At 29.4% G+C, this 24,406-nt stretch overlaps 1 protein-coding gene across 2 annotated transcripts; it reads right to left on the bottom strand.

The window, feature by feature from the left end:
- Positions 1-163: 163 nt before the first annotated feature.
- On the bottom strand, positions 164-15,059 carry LOC128393249 (uncharacterized). 2 transcript variants are annotated; one of them, XM_053353386.1, is made up of 2 exons: positions 13,405-15,056; positions 164-892 (listed from the first exon to the last, which is right to left on the bottom strand). In XM_053353386.1, the coding sequence occupies exon 2, from the start codon at positions 871-873 to the stop codon at positions 220-222; it is 654 nt and encodes a 217-aa protein (XP_053209361.1). In that variant the 5' UTR covers positions 874-892; positions 13,405-15,056; the 3' UTR covers positions 164-219. The 2 variants fall into 2 exon arrangements, 1 of the variants encoding a protein (XP_053209361.1); XR_008326113.1 differs by lacking the exon at positions 164-892 and adding an exon at positions 11,941-13,221 and having other exon boundaries at positions 13,405-15,059.
- Positions 15,060-24,406: the final 9,347 nt, after the last annotated feature.

Below are 24,406 nucleotides of genomic sequence, written 5' to 3'. Positions count from 1 at the left end.
GTCCACTGGATGGCACAAGTTGTCATTAGAACAAAATTTCTAGTCTATTGATCATTATTACATCATGATTGGTATTAGGAATTTATCACAATCAAGGTTGATTGTTGTAAATCAGGGAACAATTAAGAAGACGTGACAATTGGCAATTTTAAGATTAGAATTGAGCAGATCAAAGTTGTTGTTAATTAAATGATTGAATCGATGATTATATTGATTGTGTTATTTGAAATCGAGTGAATTTTTTGCTTCACTTTGAGTTTTCCAAGCGAAAAATCCAAGGCAAATAATTACGAATGAGTCGCTAATTGCTGGCAGAATTGCTTGGAAAATACAATTGTAAACCAATGAGATGAAAGTAAACCCGATGGACACATAGGTCAGTTTAATTGTTTCCCAGAAAACGGCGATAAAGGTCAACCCTTTAATGGTCAACATTGAGAAACACCAAATGATGTCAAATTTACGTCCAAAACTGCCCCTTGAATTGAAATTTCCTTTATTCTGATGGTCAAAGTTATCGCTATTATTATTTGCATCTTTTTCATTGTTAACATTATCTGGGTCATTGGCGGTTGAGTTCAATGCCTCAGTAAGTCCAGGGATAAGGTCATTTGAAAGTGACGATTGATCATCCGACGAAAGGATATTGAACAGTTCAGCGACCAAGTAGATTATATAAGTGGCCAGTAGGATAAAGAGGAAATACTTGTACACCCTGTAGCATAAACTTTTCTCACTGAATTCATCCTGAGGTTGAACACGAGCTGAGAATGAATTTAATCTTAGATTAACTGGATTAACAGGATGAAGTGATTTTAAAGTTACACCGTTTCCAGTGTTGAGCTTAAGATTATTTATCACAAGTTGTTCCATTGGTCAAAAGAGTTTCAATCTGCTTGACCAATTGATGGATTTTCAAGAAAGAAAAAAAAAATGTCAGAATTTATTTCAATGTTGATGATTCAACATGATGATCATGGTGATGGAAAATTTGATCAACAGCAATAAACAACACAATCGAAACTCAAAAATGTCAATCAGTCACATGCAAGTTGCTGGTCAGTTTTTCCTCATAACAACTGAGTTATATGGTCAGTTGAGTTCGAGGGAACTTGCAAATACGAAACAATAGCAAATTTTTAAAGAAAAAGTTCTAAGGACAGAGAGAGAGAAAAAAAAATCGAACAATGGTCAAGGAAATTCGATAAAAAAAAGAGAGCTGAAGAGAGGACGATAAGAGGGTGGACATAGTGGTCAAGTTTTATCTTCCTTATTCCAACCTTACATGAAATGGTCAATTCTTTTTCCATATTCAATGAACCATTTTTTCACTTTGAAAACAAAATAATAACTAAATTATTCAAAGCTGAAGGTCATCATCATAATATCCGACTGGTCAGTTGTATTAATTGTGATCCAATTGATGATTAACTATTATTAGCTCTCGATTTACAAACGTATCATTAACAGTTTTTCATTGATTGTTACTGTTGATCTAAAAGGAAACTAAATGATAAAAGTAATGATTTAATAATAATCATTAACTGTACATGGGATAGACAATTAATTTGATTGAAATCAACAATGAAAAGTGTAACATTAAATTTAGATACAAAAAAATCAATCAATTGAAAAAAAAACATCAACAATTAAGCCTCTTAACGATTAAACTAATCCGGTGACTTGAATAAAATTTAATGATTTGTAGCAATTCAGTTAATTAGTGAAATTTTTTTCCTAGTGATTTAAAAAATTTAATTCAACGAGAAAAGTATTGATAATTATTAATAGGTGATTCTAATGATTAGTTGATTGTTAACAATTTAAGGGTTTATGGAAATCTTTTTTTGTTATTATAATCAATATTGAATTGGCATTCACAGAAAGGTGACAATTAGTTAATTGTAATCGATTGATCAATAATGATGAATGTTGATCTATTCTGATCCCAATGATTTAATTGTGCTGATTGATTATAATCTTAACTGTCAATCAAAGGCTTAAGGATAATCCTAATTGTATTTTGTGTCTTACCTGTCACAATCAATGTGATCAACAATCTTAATTGTTTGAAACAATTTATCCACATTGTTTAACGATAACCAATAATTAACAAGATGAATTGTTGATAAATCAAATGCTTGTTATTATTATGTAAACAATAAGCATATGAATTATATGAGATAATCGGATTATCTCATGCTCATGATGACAATTAGTTTACAGTTAGGATCAGTTAATTGATATTGATTAATTTTCATTCAATAATCATCAATATCAATGATAATTATCATGGAGAGAGATGAATTTACTTTACAGGGGCAATTGGGTTAACCTTTAATTCATTGATAATATTATCATGTTAATCCAATTAAATCGTTAAATATTAACGGTCCAAGATTAGATTTCCTCCTTAGTCTCAATGTTGATTAATAAATATTCATGTTTATCGTAACAATTTAACCAATTATCTGTATTAACTTGATTCCCTCCTCTTACATGTAATACTTTCCTCTAATTTGATGATCATCTATCAACTTTAATAACTCATCAATGAAGATATTCAGTTAATCATCAAGAACTTTTATCCGATTTTTTTTTATATTTTTTTTCTCAGAATCATCAGAATCTGTATTCTGATTTCAGGATGATTTTTCTTGATTCTTATTTCTAATCCTCCCAGGCAATTAAGTTACATGATGATGATGATCATCATCCATGTTAATATGAAAATCAAATAAGCAATCAAAACAAAGTTAATCTTATTTTTCATGATAAATGCTGAATCAACTTGATCACCAATTGAAGATGAAAAATCAACCAACAATCAACTGATTAACTTTGTTTTTATTTGTATACACATATATAAGTATATGTGTGTGTTTTAAATGGTTAAACATGATATTGAACATGATAAAGGCGGTTGGAATCATTGATTCTGATGATCAATAACATGGTTGACAGAAAAATAAAACAATTCTGATCACCAGATCCAAACAATTGAAATTCATTGATTTATATCACATTTTTCACCATTTATAATTCTGATTGGTGGACTAATAATAATCTCAACGATTATCATTGAGAAAAAAAAATTCCACTTTACTTTGATTAACCATAATTAACATACAGTTGATTTAATTACGTTTCAAATCCTTATAATAGTATTAATATGTTAACAATTAATAATCATTTCATTTATAATGATGATGATTGTTGATCAATGTTAACCTGCTGATATTTATCATGTCACCTTAATTGATAATCAAGAATGTGAATAATGTTCAATATCAGTTGATTAACATAAACATCACCATGATGATCATGATCACTTACAATCGGAAACTATGACTCCCCTGAATTATATCCCAGAATCTGAATGGTTGTGTTCAGAATCAGAATCAGAAGAGAGAGAGAGAGAGAGAGAGAGAGTAAAAAAATCTCCTCTTTCATGGTAAACATTTCAGTCTCAGAAAGTTCATGTTCATGATAACTACATTGTTCATGTGAAAATGTGATCCTAATGTGAATATCAGAATATCAGAATCGTTGTGACTAATAAACTCCATCCAGATCCAACAATCAATTCCAAACCAATAATGATTAAGATAATTACGCCTTCAATTGATTAAACCAAAGAAACAAAACTAAACAAAAAGTTTCAAAATTAAATTTAATTTAAATCTCTTTTAAAATCCTTTGTGATCATATTGTGATTAAAGTTAAATTAAATTCGTGGTTATAAATAAAACAAATAGTTTTAATCACCAACAATAACAATGATAATCATCAATCTAATCAACCTGGAAACCTCTTGTTTATTATTAATTGTGATGAAAATAATAATAAACGATCAATTAATCAACAATCAAACTGGTTGATTAATGATAATCAAACTTTATATTGTTGGGAAACTTTTTCGTTCCATTTTTATTATAAAAAATAAAGTGAAAATGAAGCAAATTTTGTTCTAATTAATTTTTCCCTGATTTTCCTCTCTTTTGGTTAATTGTTTACACTTAAATTGTTCTCTCTCTCTCTCTCTCATCATCTATCAATTTGCTAATTGTTGTCCGTTAATTGTGTAAATCAACTTAATCATGGTGATAATCAAAGGTTGTTTACCTCGTTGTCTTTTATTGTTACTACAATCAGTGAGATCGGTTTACTCCAAGGGTGTTGCTGTCATTGGTGCTGGTGGAGGTGATCGAGCAGGTAAGTTGATTAACTTGATTAGTTGTGGTTAATTGTCAACATTTGATTGTTGTAATTAACGATTAGGTTGATGAATTGTTGGCTTTTAGTTTGATTGATATTCTAGTTATGGTTATTAGAAGTGATTGAAGATTTGTCATTCATCAAAATGGAGGCTTTGTCGATGAACTTTCTTTTAATTATTTTTCTTGGAATTCAGTTCAGATTAATCACCATGATGATTATTTATCTCTTAGTTGATATTCAATGTTCAAGGATTCAAAGGGATTTTTTTCCTCTCCTCTTGAAAGAATAATAATTCAGTGAAATTCTGAGGATTATATATTTGTATTTATTTTCCATTGGGTAATAAAAGTTCAGTTACTCAGATAATCTCCCGATTAATCAGCTCATCATTTTCGTTACAGGAAACAGAATCAAAACATGATGATGATGATGATGATAATGATAATAGAATGATAATAATGATGGTTTAAAAAAAAGAAGGAAATTTTTTTTCTCTCACTTTTTCTTCATCTCTCAAAATCTGAGCATTTCATTCATGAGTGAATTCTGAGTTTTATTTATATGCAATTAAGTCTTGAAACTTTTCCTCAGTTTATAAGTCTATCATGGTGAAATGTAATCTCCATGGTAACTACACATGGTGAACCATTCATGATGATTGTGAACAACCATTAATGATTTAATCTGTATGGTTACTGAACTTTTAATCAGAACCGGAATCAGATTGTAACACATTTCATCAAGTTTTTTTAATATCATCAAGTTTAAAAACTTTCCATCATGAAAATCACCAGTAATTTATTTAATAATCATCTCATTGTCTCTCTCTCTCTTTCCTTGTATAATTTTCATGAACTTCATCATCATTATCATAACCATTGAATCTCATTTCATGATGTATATTCAGTTTGTACTGAATGCTCAGGAAATTACACTGAAGAGGAGATGAAACTTGCTCTGGTTATTGTTGGCATGATACTTTCAATGTTTTTCCTCATATTGGCCTGTCAGTGCTACTCAAGGGTCATGTGGGAGTGTACAGATGATATTAACGGTAATTATAAGGAAATGCCCGCTCCACCCTACACCAAAAAGCGGCCTTTTGTCACATGAAAATGAAAGTGGAGGGTTGGAAATGTCAACACGTCCAGCCCTCCACTGACTCTAACATGATCATCACCAACATCGTCATCATCATTTTCACTAAAACTCAATTCACCAAAAACCCATTGAAATCGTTGTCACTCTGAGTTCTGAAAACATTACCAAACCTCAACGGAGATCCGAAACACCAACGAAAAACAATAAGTACAAATTTCATAATTTCCATAAAGAAAATAGGAAAAGGAAACAAAAAGTGAAATCATCCGAAGATGATAAGTGTATTCTTAATGATAATTATCTCCTGAAAAAAAGTTCTCAAACTGAATTTTCCCAGAATTTCAACAATGAACACAAGGCAACATCATTCTAGGCCAATTTACTGGACCTTAATCATCCTCATCTTCATCATCATCATTATCATCATCATTATCATCATGTCTACAACTATATGACAACAATTGACTACACATATGAACTTATTATTATCATGATGGAAAAGATTAAATCTAATTAGGTTGAAATGTTATATAAAAAAAAATTTTCTCATCTTCATCATTATATTATTGTTATTGTTATGCAATAATATCATCATCGGGTGTGTAGACATGATCACCATTTTGTATTTTAAATCATTATCTTGTTATTACCATGAAGGGATCAATCATCATCAACATGATCATCGGCATTCATAATCACCCAATTCCTACGCCCTTCTAATGATCAAAAAACATCTCATCGAATCCAACCCATGACAGAAAACCCCATGTAAATGATTACATTAAATTGAGAATAATTTTCGAATATTTTTCTCTCTCTCTCTCTCTCACTCAATTCTATTCGAGAAATATTCAATTCTGAATATTGAATTTTCGGTGTTGTGTTCTCATCACCTTCTTCTCACCTCATCATGTTGATGCTCACAAAATTCTGATTCAAAGATCTGTTAGATAATAGAAGTTCCTTTGCTTGATTTGATGATTTTTCCTTTGAAAAGTTCATCTCATTTAGAGACCAGATTTGAATCAGCTTATCGGATTAACCTAAATGCTTAAGATTATGATGAAAAGTTATTACATCTTATTATCATTTTGATTCTCAATTCAATGATTCAGTAATATATCATCTTCATTTTAATCCACAACTTTTCAATTTACAAATATTGATACTTATTCATAATAATACAACAATAAGCTCATTCAAAGTCAAACTTTTTCCACTCTAAACTTTTTTTTCTCATGAATTTTTAGCATGTACAAGATTCATATTCAGATCTAATCATAAACATTTCTCTGGCCTCATTTTCCTCATCATCATGTTCACCATCATGAAAAAGTAGTAACAAATTCTGAAAACATGACATCTTTAATAAAGAGCAACATTGGAAGAGAAATAAGTTTCAATCAAAATCTCATCATGATCATGATATGATTCAGATTCAGAGATAATCATGTATATTTATCATCTAATTGAACTGATAAAATTTCACGTAAACGATTAGTGTTACAATTAAGTTCAATTTATGATTTAAATCCTCATGAAAGTTAATCTGTAAGAAGATTGAGATTATCTGAGACAGAAAATTCATAGTTTCAAATGAACTTTTCAGGGAGAAAATTACTCACCATGAAAAGTTATAGTTTCCTAACGAAGTGAATGGAATCAGTATTAAAATTCATTCCAAAAATTCAATCTGTTATCGTTTTCATGTGAATCAGAATGAAGAAAAATTTTTTATGCTTGGAAATGAACAAACTGAAAGGATGGAAAATAATAATAACAATAACCATGAATTTCATGAGATTAACCTGAACTTAAACTAATGACAAACTACACCATGAATTTAGACATAAAGTCATTAGTTAGTTTATTTATGACAAGCAATTCTTATCATCATGGTTAATAACATTGAAACGGAAGCTCAACTTTTAAAAAGTTCTGATGAGAGGGAAAAAAACTCAGGGAATGATGAAAAAAAAAGTTCCATCTTAATTCAATCAGACGTTATAATGAGATTACGATTCAATATGTTTCATTGTTTGATTAAATTTACATCTACTCCATGATAATGATTCCCTCATCATCATCATCATCATCAACCTGAGTTTTCATGATAAATGAACAATTGAAAAGTGTTACATCAAATGAGTAAATATAATCATGATAATATCTACTTGACATGATAATTTAATATTCACATGAAGAGTGTTGAAGAAGAAGATGAAAAAAAATAATGTTTCACATTTTCTTCAGCATTTTCATGATAATTTTTGCCTCTTGACACTGGGAAATTTTTCATATTCATATTCATCCTCATCAACATTATCACTCTAACAGGTTAGATAATATTCAGAATGAGCTGAACTTTTCCCCTTCTCCCTCATCATTCATGCAACTATATATTCAAATAAATGTATATATATCATGATGAATTTCATGATAATAACTCAACAACTTTTTTGCTCCTTTTAGCCTCTCACATCTTATCATCATAATCATCATGTTATATCAACAAGTTTGCATATAATTATCATAACCAATGAGCACGATTATCAACATGGTGGTGAAGGAAAAAAGTTCAGTTGAAATCGATTGAAAAATCGAGAAAGTTCAATATTGATTTGAAAGTTTGGGAACTTTTTTCCCCAGCAACTTATATTATTATCTTTTAGTTTATTATTAAATTAACACTGCAATTTCATCATGAAACTGATATTACCTGTTGAGCAATTAATTAAATTGATTACTTATTGATCAGAATTAAGGTTATTTGTTTTTTTTTTTGGAAATTCTTTCGTCCTGATTTATTTATTCATATCATTTACTTTTACTGTTTATCATGAACTTTTTTTTCAACTGATTCAGTAAATTGTGTTAAGTGTTACGGTTTTTATGGTCCATGAGTAAGTGATAAAGTAAATACGATAACTGAATTTTGTTCAACAGAAAGAAAAATATATATAAAATTCTGGTTCATTTATCTTTCATCATTATCATGATAATCATCAGATGAATAAAAATGAACACAATTCAAAGTAATATCTATAAGATAATAAATATTATCAGAGGAAAATGTTATCAAGACAAAAGTAACAATTTCAGTTTCGACTTTTTTTTCCCTCAATTACTGATAAATTTTCAGGGTAAATTTTGCTTTTCTCCCTGAAAACAATGATCAATATTTACCTTGAATCATGATGTTTATATGATAATTCATTTGGTAATATTATTTTTCCCTACAACAATCTGATTGTTCATCTGAATTATATATATGATAGTCTAACAATATAAGAGATGATGATTCTGAAGTGATTGAAATTTTGCTTCATGATACTCATGAAAATGAGAATGATGAACTTGGCAAAGGTGCCTGACAATACCTGATAATCATTATTATCTTATTGTTATTTACTTGATTGTCTTTTTATCTCATTATCCAATTTTATCGTATCAATGTAGACATGACTTTCACCATGATAATGATTCAGATTCAGTTGTGAGTGAAAATCAAACTTATTCAGTTTATTTGGTGAACTTTTTTTTTGTCTTCTCCTTTTATTGTTTGCAGTTTATTGTTGATTAGTATCATCAACTATTTTTAATGGTAATTACAAGTATATACTTTGAATCGTCATGTTTGATGATGATAATGATCATCAAACTTAACTATTCATTGATCAAGTTCATGATGATGATGATGATGATGATGATGATGAGAGAAGAGGAAAAAATCAGATGAAACTGAATCTACCACAAGAAAAGAGGATGAATTACATTCAATGATAATGATCAAGATGAGAGCAAATATAAGATAATCTAGTCAATTCTTATTCTGAGGTTTCTCTCTATCTCTCTTTTGTTTTGTTTCTCTGTAAGAAAATTGAACCTGATTCATGCTCTCCGATAGTTCAGAAAAGAGTTCATGGTAATCATGCATGTATATTTCTATCTTGAGTAAAGAATCGTTGGAACAATATTCACACTCTGAATATTCAAGAATTTTATTCAACCCCCTTGTAGAATGTTTCTTTTTTTTGAAGATGGAGAAATTTTCTTTAGATAAATTCTGAGGTTAAGTGGATCAAGATCAGAATACTCAGAGAAGGGAGGAAAAAAGAGATAAAAACAGTAAAGATTATCATCTCATGATGAGAGTTCCAATTCTACCATGAAAAATGTTTCCGTTGGTCGTCATCATTTTGTCATTTTTTGTGAACCAATTTAGCGTAAACATGAATGAGATGAGTAAATGAAGAGAGAGAGAGAGAGAGAGAGAGAGAGAGAGAGAGAGAGAGAGAGAATTGAGTCAGATGATAATGATGATAAAGACTGGGGACGAGAGTGGAAATATAAAAGATGATGATAATAAAAATGAAGGAAAATGATGAAAAGGAAACAGTTAAATGCTAGAAATCGTCCAAAGAAAATGTTCCATAAGCTTTTTGTTCTGTTTGCTTGAGATGATAATAGTAGTAACACCAGAGAAGGAAAAATATACTAATAGTTGGCATAAAGAAACAAGACACAGAAAGAAAGAGGAGAGAGAGAGAGAGCGAAAGAGCCTACGAAGAAAGAGGAAGATAATGATGAAGAAGATAAAAGAATAGCCTTAGTTTTGCTTCTTATATTCGTTGTCTTCATTATTCTGTCACTAGAATTCGAAGGATTTTTTTCTCTTCTCCTTCTTGTGTTTTCTTTTCTTCTTGCCTTTTGACTCTTTTTTCAGGTCAGAAATTTTTTTTTTCTCTCTCTCTTCTTCCAGAGGAGAAACTGAAATTGACATGGGAACCGGACAAAGAGGTTCTGAAAATTGGGAAACTTTATTAATAGTGGTGACAATGATAGTATTAATAGTTGTAAGAATCATATTGATGATGATGAGCAGAAAGATAAGTTTTAGGAGGATGTGGATAACAATAATAAGCAACTAACCCTGACAATCAGTTCATTGATTTTCATTGGTTCGTTTTGTTGTTTTTATCATTATTATCATTAATATATTAACCTCAATATCTATCATCATCATCATCATTATTGTCTTAATTTCAATGTTATGAGAAGGATGAAAAATAATAATCATAATTTACTTTCATTTGTTTCGTTGTTACATCTTAGCGTCTCAAAGGAAATGTTAATCTGGAGGTGAGAGATATTATCATGAGAATTAGCTAATTCCAAGTGCTGATAACATACTGAACATTCCCAATGAACAAAATTATCACTTTCTGACGAAGTGTTTTTTCCCCTCTCCATTTCCTTGCAATTAACTCCCACTCATGACAGGATAGAGAGAGAGAGAGAGAGAGATTTCCGCCAATCCCTAGCGTGAAAGTAAATACACCTTTATACACAATACGATCAAATGATGATCATAATGATAGAGTTGATATGTTCGAGTATAATCATCATGTCCAACATCATGGATTTCCAGTATTACTCACTGAATTCTGATTCCAAATCATCAGAATCCATTCAGAACCTTGAGATTGTTTCTTAATGTATATTGTGGTAAAAACTTTTATCATATTGGATTTCACTCCCATTCTCACTAACCCACTCTCTCTCTCTCTCTCTCATCCTCCCTCTCTTTCTCTCTATTTGATATGAATATGATTCCCATTAACATTATCTTCCTTGTCATCAGCTTTTTAAATCAAGTGATTCCATTTTCCTCTTTGTATATTTCCAATTCAATCAATTTATTGTGTTCATCTTCCGGATTCTGGTTGTTGTTATACCATCAATTTCAAAGCAATTGTTTCATCATGATAATGATGATGATGAACATTATGGTTTTGTCAAATCTACAAAGAATCAGACATGAGACTCATCATGATTTAACATGATAACTATCAAATAGAATGTCAAATGAATGGTACCTACGTTCATTCACAAAGGAAACGAGAGAGAGTCAATTGAAAAAAGGGTTGGGTTGAGGGTTTTTTTGTTCTTTTTTTCAAGTTCGTTTGTGAGAGTTGATATATGATATAACCGATTATTATCTGACTGAAATTTTCTTCTAGGATTTCAATTGATTTATTTACGAGTGAGAGAGAGAGAGAGAGAGAGCAACTTAAACTAGCATGAAATTCATGGGAAAGTTTCAGAACTTTGTTTGTTCTGATTCAGATTCATTGGTCACCATTGATTTATTGTTCATCTTAAAGCTCAGCATGAGATTTTTGAATGATGATGTTCATCGGATTAAACTTGATTATCATCATGATGACCCATAATTGCCTTAGTTTCATGATCCAATGAGAGTGATTGAAATGAGGTCAAGTGTTGAACCTTTTTGATTACTTTTTTTTCATAATTTTAGATCAACTAATAAAGCGATTGATTAATTGACAATCAAATTGATAATCAAAAAGAGTAAAAATCAATTCATTTCAACAATCAAACTTACAATCAGTTACATGATTATTTCCTATTCATTGAAATTTTCAGAGTAAAAATTTTTCATCCAAAATTGAAAAGTTTCTGATCTTATCATGAATTTTATTGTTAAAAAAAGCTCAAGAGATATTTCATTCAATAGTTTCTATTATCAAAAGTGACAATTTGAAATTAATTGTTGACTCAAATTCAGTTTGATTATCATCATGATTAATAATATGATTATACCTTTTGTTTCAATTTCTCATTGAATTCGTGGTGTTGATCAATTTAAACTCAAATAAAAATGGAAAAAGAGAAAAAATTTCTTGGAAAAAATTTGTTCTTGTTAATATAATAATTCTGACGATATCATGGGTAGATAATAATTTCCATGTAACAAAAAGAAAAGTTCATCAAATAATATCACCAGAAAAAAGTTAATTAATTCTGTCATCAACCTAACCCTTCCCACCCACTCTCTGGAGTGAAAAGAAAACAATTTCCAATGAATTTTGAACTTTCATCAATCAACTGAACTTTTCCACCAAAGGAAACAAAAATCTTCATGATAATTTTAAGATTCAGGTAAGAAAATGAGTAGTTCAGTTGGTACATCTATCATTTACCTGTACAGGTGTCAAATGGATATCATAGTTGACTGGGTGGGAAGAACTGAACTTTTTTCATTCAGAATAATATGAAAAAAGTTCCTACCGACTGAGTAAATTTGAGATTATCATTAATGTGTAAGCGATAATATTAAATTGTAGGTTTTTCATTATTGTAACAAATTCATTCATGAGTTAATCGGTGACAATAATGTTCACCCTGAATGATATGATTCACTGAAATCTATGAATCTTTGAATCATCATGTAAAACATTAATAGAGATTAAAATTTCAATAGTTTATTTCTCACCAATGGTGATATCTATTGTTTCAATTGGTGACAAGATATGTACATAAATGTATCATCATTCTGATGGCACTTGAATTGAACATAACATGAAATATTACATATTCAATATCATGGGAATCATTTTTTGACAAGTTAAGTGTGTAATCATCATGATCAAATAATATATGATAATATAAATGTCCATTTTTATATTAACTCATAGTGTACATTTTTTTTTTGCCTCATTTTCATTGAGATCATGATAATGTGATCTCGATTTTCCCTTGGTGTTTAATATATGAGTTTCTCACCAATTTCATGGCTCTCTGGTCATTTGACATTTCACTTGACATTTTACACTCACGATTTCATCTTTATCAGGATGGAAAACAGGGAAAAATATTCGGTTTTTGTTCATGTGGACGGGGAAAGTTCAACGATTCTGACACGGAATAAAGTTCTGAATATCCACCCATGATTCACTCTCTCTCTCTCTCTCATTCCCTCCCCACCTTTCTGATGAGTAAATACTCACTCAATATCAACATCGTAAGGTAAGATACAAGATGCAGGCAAATTCAACAAGAGTGGGAGGTGGATGATGAGGTGAAGATGAGAGACTGGAAAATATCATGTTAGCGGAAATTGAAGGAAAGAGAGAGAGAGAGAAAAGCAAAAAGTTCTGAAAAGTTCTGAAACAACTTGAACAGCTTCAAGTGCTCATCATGATAGATCACTGGTCAAAAGTTCCGCAGTGGGTCAACATGGAAAAGAGGATGAGATTGTTATCCATTATCACTCACCTTTGACATTGATTTCACTTTGACTTCCAATTGAAATATTCGAGTGTCCATCTCAATGGTCATCTCAATCTCTCTCTCAATATTCACGATTAATTTAACTTGTAACACTTCACTTAATGTTCAAAGTTAATCGTTGATTAAATTGATCAAGAAGAAAATATTAAATAGACTTGTAAATGTAACAATTAACGATAATGATGAATTATTGACAATTTAACAATCAATTGAAATGTCAATTACTTGGTTAAAGTTGAAATTGATTTTTTTGATTAATCGTTTTAATAAAAAAAAGTATTTGATTGAGAATTGATTTGATTTAAATTGTCAAACTGAAAATACACTTGTCACAAGTTGAAATTGATTTTTATTGATTGAATAGGAAACGGAAATTGAATGTTTAAAATGATTCAATTGTAGTGATTAACTGATAATCATACATAACAATTTAATCAAGTTAATCAAAATATATAAATGACAATTAACTGACAATCAACATGATTGAGATGATGATTATGATCATGATTAACATTCATCTCATGTTTCAATTTAATTGGTTCAATTGTCATAATTGACTATTACACAAAATCATGATAAGTGTTAATCAATGTCAATCAACCTTAATCATGATCAACATACTGATAATGATTAACAATATTGATTCTTACAATTGAACAATAGAGACTGCAATTGATTGTTTGACAAATCACTTTGCTTGATTCAATTGTTATCAATTGGTACAATTTAAAAGTTAAATTTAATTCATCTTGAAGATCATAAATCATTGGTTACAATTGAAATGAAGTAAATTGATTAACCATCATCATCATCATCAGCAAACAATCAACAAAATTACAATTGCTAATCATCAACACCATCAGTTGATTTTAATGATTTAAATTGTTAAACTTTGATCATGTTAATTGGGTAACAATTTAAATCACTCGAGATGGGAGGTTAAGGTAATTAAGGATTTGAGTAAGAAAATTTAATTTCAGGGTAATCATGGTGATGATAATGATGGTTGATTGTTTCAAATTGTTAACCAAATGAAAGTTTGATTAGTAATTGGTACTTAATTGTCACGAAGAGCAATTTAATTTGATAGGATAAATTGTTTTTTGCTAATTGTGGTTATGGTGATTGTCATGAAATTATGTTGCTTGGTAATCAATTTAATCTGATGAAAAATTGACTCAAGAAAAAAACAATTTATAATTATATCGGCTTCTTGTTTTTGATTGCGATTAATTTCCGGGTAAGATTGTGTTAATTAAGTGATAATTAATGTTGATGAAAAAGTTTATTAAGTGTATTTTAATCAACACGAATTATGTTTTCACTGAACTTTGGGTGGAAAACTGAAAAATTGTTTTTTTACTCAGAGGAAAGAAAAGTTCTGATAAATGTTAACATGGTTTCTCAGAGACGATAAGACAAAAGATGAAGGATGAAGATGAAGATGAGGATGAAAATGAAGATGAGGATGAGGCGGATAAGTGGGTGGAAGATGTGAAGATGCTTCATGAAGATGAATGAATAGATTAAGATGTTTATCTTATCTGTTTCTTTTTTTCTCTCTCTCTTTTCTGTTGACAAAATTTTCACAAAGTTTCAACTGAGAGAAAATTAAAAGCTCAGGATTTCATGGTGATGTCTTTGAGCTTTTATCATGATGAAAGATGATGAATATACGACCCACAATGAGGCTTGATTGAAATTGAACTTATTGATGCATAGAAAACTGATCAGATGATGATGATGATGATGATAATTGTTAGAGTAATCATTTCCATCCCAGGATCCATTATCTATCATGGATAGAGAGCTCGGATGAAAAAAAAAGATCTGAACATTTTGCTGAACGAATTTTTTTCCAACTCATTTTATCATTTCTTTCTCAATTCACCCTTGAAACTTTTCACCATGGATGCTAAAGGATTTTTATTGCTTTCTCATCGTTTTATCATTATCTTCAATTTTATCAAAGTTTCCTTATTGAATCCGATTCATTATCTCATGAAGAGAAAGTGAAAAGAAATCATCATGATGGAAAGTGAAGAAAATAAATTCTAAAAAAGGAATTCTAAAAATCTAATAACATATGAAAGAAAAAGACAAACTGATTCTCGAATGTCGATTGTTAATTAGTTACATGATCTATTATAAATAATATTATCGTTCCAAGTATCATGAAGAATCATGAAGAAATCTAATGAAAGAATTAATCTCACAATATATTTATCGCAATTCAATTGGACGATTCCAAGAAATAATTTTCTCTCCTCGAAACGATTCACCTTCTTGTCTTCTCATTACCTGGCGATGATTAATTTAATCGTTATTAAAGTTCATATGTTCAGTTTCCGGGCGATTCTCTGATTTTTTTTTATCTTATTCTGTTTCTCCAAAGTTCTGAGTATTAATTCTGAAATTGCGATTATGTTAACAACTAAATCAGATCAGAGTGAAGATTAAGATGATATTGAAAATGGTTAAGAAGATGAAGATAAATCTATTCATCTTCTAATGGATTCTCTCTTATTCTCATCGAACTATCGAAGATAGAACTTTCCTTTCCCCCTTCGACTTTTTTTTTTGTTCTAAGTAATCAGCTTACCAAAAGGCATCATGAAAGACACACATTCACTTTGTATTAATACCCCAACAATTGCAATGCTGTTTTTCATTCACCTGATTTCGTAATTGCAATTAACTGAAATAAAATGCCCTCAAGATAAGTATGACATGATGATTTAGCTTGAATCCATGATAATTATTATAAATGAATCATCATGAACCATCAGATTATCATGATTCTCAAAGGAAACTTGAATGGTAAAGTTGTTTAAATTTCCTGGTTTAATTACAATTTTCTTATCATAATAATATCAATAGATTTAATATATAAAAGTATTATTATTATTATATAAGTTTCATGATTATCACATTTTCCAAAGGGATAAATCTTTACATGATGAAATAGTTAATATCTATTAATCAGATATTTTTGTGTCTCTTTTTTTTCTATCACAGCAGAAAAACAAGGAACCCAATGAATCCGGAAGTTACAAGTTTCCTGTTTACCTTTTTCCGGTTTGTATAATGTAATCAACTGTTTATAAGGTGTTACTGTTTAAGTCCATTATCATGAGTCAATGAATGAAACAAGTGAATGGATGAGTGAAACTATTAGATTGATAATGATACACTTACTACAGATAATAACAATTCAGATGAAAGAGAGAGAAAGAGAGAGAGAGAGAGAGAGAGAGAGAGAGTTTTTCTCATCTTATATATCATGAAATCTTTTCCTCTTCCTATTATCATCATCACCTTTTACTAATAGTAATTATCGTTTATATTATTATCATGGAGAGAAATCATAAAGAAAGAAGAAGAAGAAAATCATTCAGATTTATTGATGAATCGCAATCAATTTCAGGGTGATGATGATATTCAATCATAATCATTGGTGTGAGATAATTGAACACATTTAATGAACTTTCATCCGAATAGTTTATCTAATCATATTTTCAATAAATCGGCTATTTTTTTACACTTTGCTGATTGTTATTAATTCAAATGTATTAACTTTATACTCTAAGTTTTGATGATAATTTAAATTTAATGATGAACATGCATGTAAATATATTGACCAGCAGCTGAATCATGATGATGATGAATATAATTTATTTGAAATTTAAATTCTAGCCAATCAAAGTAATCGAATTAACTATTTTTTCATCATTTTAATACATTAGTTCAATAGGAAATTCCCTCCCTTCATGGTGGAAATAATAGTTTTCCCCTTGTTATTTACCTTTTCAATTCCCATCGAGTTAACTAATAGTTTCCTTTGAAAAGTTCTGTAAGCTCAGTGGGAATAGGAAATCTCTCACCGTCAATGAGTAGATGTGAAGTGAGTGAGCGAGAGAGAGAGAGAGAATTCATAATGGTGAGAGTGGAGATTATTATTTGTTCTGGTTGTTGAGAAATTTTTTCGTCTCTTCCTCTTTTATCTTCCAAAGGTAATAATTGGCTGTATTATCAATTTACCTGGAAAATGGGTGGAGGCGGAAGGAGATAAGTTGTGAATCATGTTGAAAGATTCAACTTGTGATGAAGAAGAAAAAAAAATTCTTCCCATGAGGAATAATATCTGGATAAAGAATATTTCTAACTCCCTTTACCGATTCCAAGTCCACTCCTTACCAATGGTCTTTCAACATTTTACCTCCTCATCCATTCACCTCAACATATATTTACCAATTTCTGACATTATTTTATCGTAGATGAAATTTTCTCCCCATGAAAGTTATTACTCAAAGGTAGAGATTAAATGTTGACTTTACATACAAACTTCCCCCAGGTAAGGACAAAGTTTTCAACTATAACCATGATGGATGCTGAACAATGAGGATAAAGTTATCTAAATATTAACCTTAATATCAACATTTCTTATTAGTTAGAATACAATAAACATGAGAAAATTTTTCTCTCTTTCTCAGTTCATTATCGTTTCGATTCAATTTTATATCCACTCAACTTATTCTTATTATTATTCTTTTTCAGTCAATGGTATTTGTAGGTGGAGATGGAAAAAAGTTCCACCTTATTAAGATGGTGATAAATTATCATGCTCATCAACCTTATCATCCTCATCACCATGTTAACAGGAACAAATAATAATAAGAGCACATTCCATGAGAATAGGAAAATGGTACAGAATTTTTCTCAAAATTCATTCAGAGTTTCCTTGTTGTAGAGAGAAAGTTTCAAATTGCTGAATCAATCTTTAAATCTCCAGTTTCTTTCAATTGTTATTATCTCCTTGGTGGATGAGAGAGAGAGAGAGAGAGAGTGATGATAAGGAGAAGATAAAATTCTGATACACAATCAAATGAATCAATCAGATGATAAGAAATGAATGAAATACATGATAACTTAGGAATTGGAATGACTTTTTTTCACTTTTTCACCTCAAACATATTGAATCAGAACTTTTTTTTCACTCTTCCAACTCAACTTTCATCATCTAATAGTTTCAATCAACCTGATATATATTGGATTGATAGGAAATCATATTTACCGTTATTAAATTGTTCACCTTTCTCATCATTTCAATTGAAAACTCTTGTTACTATTAAATAAGATAAACTAAAAGTATTAATAGTAGTTGATAATAGTAATAATAATAACAGAAAATGATGAAAAAGAAGAAAAGAAAAAGAGAAAAAAATTCCATGGAAACAAATTGACCTACAAAAGGGGAGGATTCGATAGATGATTTATCTGGACCTTGAAGGTGACCATTCAATGAATAATGGATAATAAGTAAAAGGTAATTAGATGAAATCGTTTTTAATTAATTGTTCTGAACGTTGACATAAAACGAAAACTCAGTTATCATGATCACTGAATTGATCAACATTCTGCTTTTTTTTACCCTCCAAAGGTTTCACAGTTTTCTAATACTAACTGTTAGTAGCTGTAGTTTTTACACTCTGTCCACTTATAAACTGACCACTGGTGTGTAAAAGGTTAATAACAAGAGGATATTAAATGTTAACAACCTGTTAGATGTAATATTGTAACAGATTTATGGTCAAATGATAATTCAAGTGTAACCAAGTATTAATTCACACTCATGTCAATATGAATCCCCCTGTGTGATATTGATGATGACCACTGGACAGTGAGAGGAAAGTTGCCTGGGTAATACCCGAAAATCAAAGTTGATCAAGTTTAATTAGTAAAATCAATTTGATTGGAACTTTTTTTTTATCCTTATTAATCTGAATGACCATCAGTTGTTATTATTGTGTAACTTTGTCCATTCATATTGAATGGACTTGGATTCTTATTGAATCTTTGACTTATTATTTTATGAGTTTTCATTTCTGTCATCATGGTGATTAGTTTATTTCATCATATCATGAATTAGATTAGTCTTTATCTAATCTCTCTGATTGGGAACACTTTCTGAATACTCAAATTGTTCTGATCGATTTGGTGATCATTTTTTTTTTATCGATATCGATATTTGTTAACTTGATTAACTTTTCAATTGGTGGTGACAATTATATTCATAATATCGGAAATGATATCATGAGTTGAGTGTTTAACTTCATGATCCATTGGAACTTAGGTTGTCGAGTTCAGAACTTTTTTTTTCGAATTTTTTTTCTCACAAATCCTTTAGAAAAAATCGAGATTTCGTATAATATGAAGAAAGTTTTTCTCTTGTTCTAATATTTAGAACTTTTTTTCACTCTTTCTCTTCATTTTTGTTCACAGAATCGAACCTTGGAAATCTAATTTAAACACAAATTTCTATTCTAAATTTGATCTGATTGTGATTCTTTCCATGATGTTTTTTTTTAAATATATCGAACCAATGAAAAGATTTGTCAATTTAAAAATCAAATTGATGTGACAATTTCTGGACAATATCAATCAAATCAATTCTGATCAATGTCAATTGTAATCAACGAGGACAGAAAATGTAAACATGTCAAAGTTATTGAGCTAAAGTGAAAACTTTTTTCCAGGTAAAAAGTTTTCACCTCAATTTCATGATAAAAAGCAGGATAACTATCGGGATGAGCTGAAATCGATAAAAATGAATGAAAGTTAATCAAAACAATTGAACTGAGTGAATTGGAAAAAGCAATTAACTAAACAATTTACATGATGATTTGTTTATTTTGTTGATTGAAGAGTAAATTGTTTCTCTATCCTCACTATCATGATCAAAGATGATTGTCCTGAAACATGATTAGATTAACTCAACTGAAATTCCCATTGTTGTTAATTGTATAATTTCAATGAGAAACTGTAATTTTTTTTCTTCTGATTGTTTGAGTAATTAGAGTTGAGAAAAAAAAACTAATCATGAAACAATAAAACATTGATTATTATTCATTGTAATACTAATAGATTCAAGTAGATATTAAGTGTCTATATTTTTTTCACCCAATTCATCCTCATGGAAGCTGAAAGTTCATGGAAACTTGAAGAAATTACTTGAAGATTGAGAATATTTTTTTTCTCCTTTTCTCTCTTCTTGGACATTAGTTTTTCCTTGAATGAATAACAAAAAGAACTGTTATTAACATGGTAACTATATGAGTCTATCATGATGATGAAGAACAGGATGATCATGATGATAATGAGAGTGATGGTTCCTCAAGCATTTCAGGAAATAGTGTTGAAACCATTGTGATTGCTAATTCATGTGATTATTTTAATTTGGTTACAACTTTTTTTTTCTCGATGTCTCTACTTACCTCCCACTAGAAGTTGTGAAAACCTCTGAATAACAATGGAAACCTTACCAACTGAATCATCATGAAATTACATGTGGAAATTATTGAAAACAAGAGGATAATTAGAATGAAAAATTTCCTCTCTTCAAGATGAAAAGTTAGTTGAAAGTTTTTTTTTCTTCTTACGAGAAAAAAGAAGAAGAAGAATCGAAAAAAAAAGTTCTAATGTAATCGAAAAGTAGTTTTTTGTTGTTTTCCTTTTCTTTTTCCATTCGTTTCTTATATTGATGGGATTCTGTGTGTTGACGATTTTGTTTATCAACCACTTTTGTTGTTGTTCTTGTTTCAATCATCTTATATGGTGGACAGAGTTCTGGTCACTTCGTTTGGAGGGAAAAGAGACCAGGGAGTTTTTTTTATTCCCTTCCAATGGATGGGCAACAATAACATTGTGATAAGATGTTAAGGTTTGCATATAAAACGAGTTGATGGAGAAAAAAGTTCTCAAGATTGATTGACAATTCTGATTGTTGATGGGAACTTTTTTTTTCTTCAATTTTTTTTTCTCATCCATTTATATACATTATCGCCATGTTCATCATCTTTCCCTTCACACATCAATCAGCTAAGGTTAAAATGGTGAACGATAAAAGGTAAGACTCATGATAGATATGAAAAGATAACTGTAAGTTGAAACAGAAAAGTTATCATCCATGTCACCACCTTATCATCAACTTTATCTTCATCCTTTTCTTTATCAGAATTATCATTTTTATCTTCCGATAGTCTATCATTTTCACCATTATTATTATCTCAACATGTATTCAGATTATTCAATGAACATTTACGAGAAGAAGAATAAAAAAAAACAATGAAATATTAGATTGGAAGGAGAAAAAAAAAGTTCTGAAGATGAACATTCTGTTGATGACTCAGTAGTATGAAAACATGATGATAAAACAATTTTCACATGAATAGTTATCATGAGTATTGAAAAACCTTGAAATGAACAATGAAAATCAATGAACAGAAATGAAGAGAAAACAAAAATTTAAATACTTGATACATTATATCATTGAAGTTACTTCATGATGATGATCATCGTGTATCCATGATAACTTATCTCAATTCTTGAAATTTATGAATTCCAATGAATATCAAGAATTCGTAGGAAGAGTGGAAAAGAAGAAAAAAATTCTAATAACATTTTTTTTCTTCCATCATCATTTTCGGCTCTGAGAGATAACTCTCTCTCTCTCTCTCTCTCTCTCTCTCTCTCTCTCTCCATGAAATTCATCATAGTAAATTTCCAATGAGATACAATAAAATGAAAGTCAATTACCTGAGTAAATAATGAATATGAATCAATATCCTGAAGAAATTCATTTACCCTGAACTTAAATGTTAAACCATAATGATTAGCTAAGTTTAATGTATGTTGTTAATATTGTTAATTATAATTGATCTTCATTGTGTAATTATAATATGATAATTTAATTTTCATCTAACATTTTAAATATAATACAAAGCATAAAAGTATATAAATATAATGTAGTCAACAAAATAATGAAGGCTCAAAGCAATTGATTGGAATCAATTTAATCAACTCAGTTATTGATTGATTTTTAAGGTATATTAATATAAGAGAAATTAAAATTTAATGAAAATAAATTTTCCAATCACATATATGAGTAAAATAGTTTAATTGTTACGCAAGAATTAATTTCAATCATCAATCTAAAATTTCAATCAATTTCATTGATTAATCGATTAACTTTGATTTGTTCTTGATTGAAATGAGACAAAAAAAAGTAATTGATATCTTGAGAAAAACAACTGAATCAGCTTAATTAGCAACTGTAATTAACTAAATTGCTACTTTGGTGATAAATTTATATATAAATCACAAAAGGTTAACATTTAAATCAATAGTAAGTAGTGGGTATATAAGGTTAACACTAATTAAGACTAATCATCTCTGAGAAAAAAAAAAGTTAACCAAAAGTATCAGAACAATTTTAATCAATGACCAGAATTAAAATAATATCAATTGGCTATAACACCAATTAGTGTTAAATTGTTTACTTTTGTATATTAAGTAATCAATTAACGATAATTAATCACAACTTTTACAATCGATCAATCAACTTTTACAATCAAGAGTAAGAATAAACTTTTTGTTTGTTTACATCATGAAAACTTTTCTCAGCGATTCAAATCACGTTCGAGGAAATTATTGGTCTCACAATCAACTGATTGTTGATGATTTAAACCATAAGAATACATTTCCATCAAGAATTAGAACATTTCTCTTTTTTCTTGATTTCGATTTTACCTTTAAACTTATATATAAATTATATTGTCATTGAAAATTCAATTGTAAATGACAATCAAATTTAAAAATTTGCCTTCAAGGTTTTAGACAATCAAGTTAATAAAATCAATCAAAATAATCAGGTTACCATAATTATTGGAAATTATTGATAATTTTAGATGGAGAAAAGTTGTCACTCGATCATATCAAAGGCTCGAAAGTACAAAGAAAAAGTTTTCCAACTCGAACCTCTTCAAGAACCGGAAATACATTAACTTACAATTTCCGGCGACTCTTCAACATCAACACTCACTCATTCAAACATCATGATGGTCAATGGTGTTTTTATAACTATCATGGTCATTGGAAGATGATAATTTCAACTTCCGAATGTTATTTTTACTAATTGATTGTAATCATGATCATTTGAACTTAATCAACATCGAGAATTAAACTACGATTGTTAATCATGAACGAGGAAAAGTTCATTTGAACTTTTTGGGATGAATAAGATTACAACTTGGAACTTATCGAATACTCATTTTTTTCATCTTTCGTTTCCAGATGATCTTCTAAATTTTCAACGAATTTGAAACTATCATCATCATGAAAAGTTCTGGGGACAATTTGTTTTCCTTCCAGGGTGATGATGATGAGAAATGATAATATTTCCCTCCCATCGAGTTTTTTTTTCATATTTGTTTTCCAACCTTGTACCACACACCCTAACCACCCATACCCACTTTGTATTAACTTACCTTTTGGGACTCGTTTCATCATGATAATCATGAGAATACATAATAATTTAAACATGATCATCATATAAACACAGTTAATGTTGAAAAAAATGACAATAACATGTAATGATAACCGAAATCTGTTTAAACTTATTGTTCAATTTAAAAAGATTTATATATATATTGAACAGGGAGAAGGAAGAAAAATAAATTCTCTACTCAGAAAAATTCTGTAAACTCTGAATTCCCTTCAGTGAGGTAAACAGAATTGGAGATAAAATCATGAGCATTCTGAATTGAATATTTGTTGATAATATTTTGTGAGTTAAGTGAAAAACTGAGTATTTAAGGTAAGAAATATTATCTGCCAGAATTGTATGTAACATAATGATGACTCTGATGATGATCATCATCATCATCATGTTGGTTAATATTGTTCATGAGAAGTTCATTTTCTCAACCTAATATGACAATGAGAGATGATGATCCTAAGGAAGAAGACTCCAAGTTAGAAATGTTCATTTGGAATTTTTTTTTTCTCTCTTTTCTACTATTTCATTTTCTTCCATTAGAATAAGAAAAAAAGTTCTTGATCGACGGTTCAGTGTTTAGGAATCAGAATCGATAAGAATCAACATTTTCCCTATGAAAATGATGAAAGTTTTTTTCTTCTTCTTGTTCAA

This window comes from Panonychus citri, unplaced genomic scaffold, assembly GCF_014898815.1.
Source record: "Panonychus citri isolate SS breed McGregor unplaced genomic scaffold, ASM1489881v1 Contig00138, whole genome shotgun sequence".
NCBI classification, from domain to species: Eukaryota; Metazoa; Arthropoda; class Arachnida; order Trombidiformes; family Tetranychidae; genus Panonychus; species Panonychus citri.
The sequence above is the reverse complement of the archived record's forward strand: the minus strand, read 5'-3'. Positions and strand labels throughout refer to the sequence as shown.

Bases quoted from the DNA above. Each gene is read 5' to 3' on its own strand.
- LOC128393249 (XM_053353386.1), bottom strand. From the start codon at position 873: ATGGAACAACTTGTGATAAATAATCTTAAGCTCAACACTGGAAACGGT.